The sequence below is a fragment of the Myotis brandtii genome, unplaced genomic scaffold, assembly GCF_000412655.1.
Source record: "Myotis brandtii unplaced genomic scaffold, ASM41265v1 scaffold293, whole genome shotgun sequence".
In the NCBI taxonomy this organism is placed as follows: domain Eukaryota; kingdom Metazoa; phylum Chordata; class Mammalia; order Chiroptera; family Vespertilionidae; genus Myotis; species Myotis brandtii.
Window position 1 is genome coordinate 1081516 of NW_005361201.1, and position 5987 is coordinate 1087502.

Sequence of the window (5987 nt, forward strand, 5' to 3'; positions counted from 1 at the left end):
CTGAAGGGTGTCCTGGATCAGGGGGGTGGTCCCCACTGGGGTGCCTGGCCAGTCTGGGTGAGGGGCTGAGGGCTGTTTTCTGGCTGGCGAGTGACTGAAGCTTCCAACCGCTCCTTGTTTTCTTTTCTTTTTTTTTTATTCTGGGCCAGCTTTAGCTCTGAGGCCTCGCTGCTGAAAACATCGATACAAAGTTTCGGTCTGGCTGTCTTTCAGTCCAGCTGTTTTCTGGGGTTTTGTTTAGCTTCTTTTTTGCAACATAGTGTATAGTTGCTTAGAGTTGCAGATGAGATGCTGGCAAGTGAGGCGGGGAATGTTGGAGTCTGCAGCAAGCAAGCCTCGTGCTCGCTTCAGTGCCTGGCTGCCGGCCGCCATCTTGGCTGACAGTTAATTTGCATATACTCACTGATTAGCCAATGAAAAGGGTAGCGGTCGTACGCCAATTACCATGTTTCTCTTTTATTAGTGTAGATAGATAGATAGATAGTGCAAGAAGAGATTTATTTTTCAAAAAAATGTTATACTTAAAAATGTGTTCCTTCCTCCTTTCCTTCCCTTCTCTGTCCATCCCTCCCTTCCTGCCACTTTCCCTTCATTCCTTTCTTAATATTGTTTCAGTTCACAGCTCCTGTGGAGGCCATATGGTTTCTCAGATTTAATTTAACTTTGGGTGGCATTTAATTGTGTTATCACCCATTTGTAATTAATTCCATTTGTGGTCCATTGAAAAAATTCACAGTGAGGTGCCTCCTTTATGCTTTTAATTATTACCTACAGTTAAAATTCACTTTTTTCTTTCTTTTTTTTTAGAAAAAGTGAATCAAATTTCTCCATGATTTTATGTGTTAGTTTATTCTGTTATCATTTGTACCTCTTTGATTCTATCAAGTTTTAGTTTATTTCCTCACTTATCTAATTCCCAGCTAGATATAATAAGCTAGAAGCCTGGTGCATGGATTCATGCACCGGTGGGGTCCCTCGGCCTGGCCTGTGCCCTCTCACAATCCAGAACCCCTCCAAGGATGTCAGATAGCAGGTTTCAGCCTGATCCCCATAGGCCCGATCCTTGCAGGCCCAATCCCCGAAGGCTTGATCTAGACAGGAGGGAGCCCGATTCTGTGCGTTGAGCGTCTGCCCCCTGGTGGTCAGTGCATGTCATAGCCACCGTTCGACTGGTCATTTGGTCTCTTAGGCTTTTATATAGATAGATAGATAATTAAGATACAATTAAAAATATAATTTAAAATACTGTAGGGTTTAGAAACAGGTTGACCTATGTTTGAATGCTAGCTTTACAAATTATCAGCTGCATGATCCTGGACCTGTTTCTTTCCCTCTCTGAAGTTCACTTTCCTCATTTGCAAAATGAGGATTAAATAAGAATTATACATATATATGCATATATTATATATGTGTGTGTGTGTGTGTGTGTGTGTGTGTGTGAGATAGTCTTGCAAAAGAATACAAACTCTAATTGGAGTGTATAATACATATCCTTTTGTACTTAGCTTTCATCACTCAGCGGTTTTTCTTAGAGGTAATTATTTTTTTTAAATCCTCGCCAGAGGATATGTTTTTATTGATTTTTAGAGAGACAGGAAAGGAAAGAGAGAGAGAGAGAGCTTCTTTTATAAATTTACTAATCCCGTTCATAAGGGCTCTGTCCTCATGACCTAATCACCTTCTAAAGGCCCCAGCTAGCTTCTCATACCACCACCTTGGGGTTTAGGATTTCAATATATAAATTTTGGTGGTGGGAGGAATGGCATACACAAACATTCAGACTATAGCAACCATATGTCAAATCAGTAGGGGAAACAGGCTCTTTAATAACATGTTGGGATAATTGGTTAGCCTTCTGAACAGAAGTAATTTTGGAACCATACCTCAGTGTATACCATGATAAGAAAATAAACTGTATTAATGAAACCATAAATGTACTAGAAGGAAATGTATAAGGATGAAATAGGAGAGAACATGGGAAAGATCATTCTAATTATGATCAAAATCCAGAATTCATAAAAGAAGAGTAATGAGTTTGACTGTTAGTAAAGAATTTTTTCATAGCAAAAAAATCACTGTAAGCAGAATCAAAAACAAATATATGCTGAGCAAAACCATTGCAAGTCATGTTGTAGAAGTATAATCTCCTTGATTTACAAAGAACTTTTATTTGATAAGACTTGGTAAGAAATATTTGATTAGAAAATTGATAAGAAAAGGACTAGTAACTCAGTGGAACAATGGAGAAAGGATATAAGTAGATAGTTCACATAATAAAGAACTACAGATGGCACTACAATATATAGAATGATGCTAAACTCCACAGTAATGGAAATTATGATCTCATTATTTTGCATTTGCCAGATTGGCAGAATACAAGAGTTTATCTGTCCCATGGGCTAGTCTCACCTATGAGGAAATGGGCACTTAGACATTACTGGTTGGAGTCTTCATGAGTGCAATTGCCCTGTGATGGGGCAATTTGGTTATGGTAAGCAGGGTTATAAATATGTATACACTCTCTGACAATATTTTCACTTCTAGAAATATATTCTATAGATTTACTCATGTGTGAATGGGGTTAGATATGAGGTTACTTACAGCATTGTCATAGTAAAATTTCAAAAGCTATTCAAATGCCCCATTAATAGAGAACTGGATTAGTAGATTATGTTACCGCCATAATATGGAATCCAGTTACATAAGAGATGTTCTGTAAAGTGATATGCAAAGATCTTTATATTGTTAAATTTAAAAAAAGCAATATGTAGCACAATGGGCATAATATGCTTCCATTTATAAAAAGGGGAAACAAAGACATTGCATTGTATATGCATAAAAATTCTCTATTACTTTTACAAATGATAATGATTATCATTTTTAAAACTTAAATTCTCAAGTTACTGAATTCTAGATGTTAACTTGTTTTTATTGTAACTGTATTATTAAAATGAGTTCAATATTTAATTTTGGAAATGGAGGGGATGTGTAATATTTTATATCCGTGATTAGAGGTCTGGTGCATGAATTCGTGTACCAGTGGTTTCCTCGGCCTAGCCTGTGGGATCGGGCCAAAACCGGCTCTCCAACATCCCCCAAGGGGTCCTGGATTGCGAGAGTGCACGATCAGGGCCAGGGAGAGATGTGGGAGGTTGGTTAGCCAGGAAGGGACCGTGGAAGGGTTCCAGGGCATGTCTAGTCCGTCTCGCTCAGTCCTGATCAGCTGGACCCCAGCAGCAAGCTAACCTACTGGTCGGAGCATCTGCCCCCCTGGTGGTTAGTGCACGTTATAGTGACTGGTAGACTGCCCCCTGGTGGTCAGTTCACATCATAGCAACTGGTCGACTGGTCGACTGTCTGCCTGCTGGTTGTCAGTGCACATCATAGCAAGCGGTTGAGTGGCTTTAGCATATCATTAGCATATTATGCTTTGATTTGTTGAATGGCCAACTGGTTGACCAGACACTTAGCATATTAGGCTTTTATTATATAGGATTCTTGTGACCATTTTTAATTCTGTTGAATCAGGCTATCATGCTTAAGTTAATTCCTGCCATTCAAACTTGAGATAGTTTATTTCTGTTAAATTACTAAACCCAAATTAGTGCATGCGTATAATAAGGAAATTAAAAGCAAGATACTTTTCTATTCAGAAGTCTTTGGAAGTGACTTATTTCATATAAAACACCTCTTAAATTTACATTGTTGTGTCTGATTGCAACAGACTATGGCCACATACACTGTTATGAATGTAAAACAACCCATTTTAATGATATCCTTAGAAATTACCATATTTGATAAAGTTTTAAAATTTAATGATCAATTCCTAGTCAGAAATAGCATACTATATAAATAGAATTTAAAATATTAGATCTTTTCAATAACATCTGTTTGTTTGTTTTTTAATTTTTATCACACTAGGTAGTTTTGGATGTTGGTTGTGGAACTGGAATTCTCTCTATGTTTGCTGCTAAAGCCGGGGCAAAGAAGGTTCTTGGAGTTGATCAATCTGAAATCCTTTACCAGGCAATGGATATCATAAGGTAGATGCATTTTAAAGTTTGGCTTAAGATTATTTTTAAGTTTGATGATTAACAGGTTTTCTTGTCTTTAGTAGCTGTCTAATGCAGACTCAAGACATTTATCTTTTAGTAAAAATTTATTCCAGAATAATAAGATTTTAAGTTGAGCTAGACATGTGTGGTCTATGAATAATCTTTTCACTTTTCTCATTGATGAAAATTATTATTTTATTTTTTTAATATATTTTATTGATTTTTTTACAGAGAGGAAGGGAGAGGGATAGAGAGTTAGAAACATCGATGAGAGAGAAACATCAATCAGCTGCCTCCTGCACACCCCCTATTGGAGATGTGCCCGCAACCAATGTACATGCCCTCAACCGGAATCGAACCTGGGACCCTTTAGTCCACAGGCCGACGCTCTATCCACTGAGCCAAACTGGTCAGGGCGATGAAAATTATTTTTATATAACTTTCTGTCTTTCCAGTTATGGCTATATGTATGCTAATCTATAATAATAAAAGCATAATATGCTAATTAGACCGGACGTCCTTCCAGATGTCCTTCTGGATGAAGCCAACGGCCAGAGGGAAGCCTGGATCCCAGGTGCCTGCTGGCAACCGGAGGGAAACCCTGGTTCTGGGTGCCAGAGGGAAGTCAGTGCCAGCAGCCTGGGGAAGGAAGGCCTACTCTTGCATGATTTTCGTACATCAGGCCTCTAGTTATAACATAAAATTAGAAGTAATTTGCATACATGATAATATTGTTAGAGGACTCTACAGAACTAAATATTCATATCAGTAATATTTCCTTTAGTAAACAGCAATTAGATTAAACCCTAAGGGTATCCTTTTCTTTTTGATGGTATTAGATTCCTTCACATTAAAATATGTAAATTCCAAAATGGCTACAAACACAGTAGAGTGGATTTAATTTTTCCTCTAAAACTTAATTTTGTTCTCTAAAAATACTTCCTCTCTTTGAGGAGGTTAGTTAGGTGATTGATTTTACGATTGGCTTATGTCCTAATAAAAAGACCTTTATTTGAACTATAGCATATAGAACTAGATTTCTTTAGCTATGTACTTAACAAAAGCACCTTACATTTGGAACTTACAAGTAATTTTCAGGATAGATAATTAATAGGAGGCCCTTTAGCTATTCTTTTTTTCCCCAACTTTATTGAGAATTGACACACAGCACTGTGTAGGTTTGAGGTATACAGTGTGTTGCTTTGATACATTTATGTATTGCAAAATGATTATACCATAGCATTATCTAATTACCCCCATTGTGTCACATACTTACCATTTCTTTTTTGTGGTGATAACATTTAAGATCTACTTTCTTAGGAAGCTTAAGTACTTAATGCTGTAATCACCATGCTGAACTGTACCTTAGACCCCCAATAGCGATTCTTAAATGATCTTCACTGATACTTATGTTCTATTTTTAAAATTGAATAACATTTATCTTTTCTGGGTAGTATAACATTTAAATATGATAATGTAAAATGTTTAAATTTTTGGATTTTATGTCATGATATAAAAGTATAGATTTGTGGTTAAGAACACATGGATTGAGTCAGGCTTGGATTCAAGTTCTTGCTCTACCATTTGAACTTTGATTACATTATGTGTAACCTTTTTGAAATATTGTTTCACTGTCAAAATGAAAATAATAATGACTACCTCATCTGGTTAGGAGTAAGGTAAATAAGTTATGAATGAAGTATACATACAAGTTTTTGGCATACTCCCTGGCACGTAGTAGGTATTCAAAAGTTAGCTACTATTACTGTTAATTAACAAGTGCCAAATTAATGTTAATGAAGAAAACTATATTGATCTTGCTTAGATTATTCATAGATATAGGTTTGTGGTTATGATTTTCATTTTGGAGAATATGCATATACATATGTGGTTATTTATATATATACATGTGAGTATGTATATATGTGTGTG

The 5987-nt window shown here is 36.5% G+C and overlaps 1 protein-coding gene across 4 annotated transcripts in view; it reads left to right on the forward strand.

The window, feature by feature from the left end:
* PRMT3 (protein arginine methyltransferase 3) overlaps window positions 1-5987 on the forward strand; it is a 97735-nt gene that overhangs the window by 16034 nt on the left and 75714 nt on the right. For all 4 annotated transcript variants that reach the window (XM_005869402.2, XM_014542236.1, XM_014542238.1 and 1 more), the window contains one exon: window positions 3922-4043. In XM_005869402.2, coding sequence (XP_005869464.1) covers window positions 3922-4043 — 122 coding nt within the window. The remainder of the gene's footprint in view (window positions 1-3921; window positions 4044-5987) is intronic.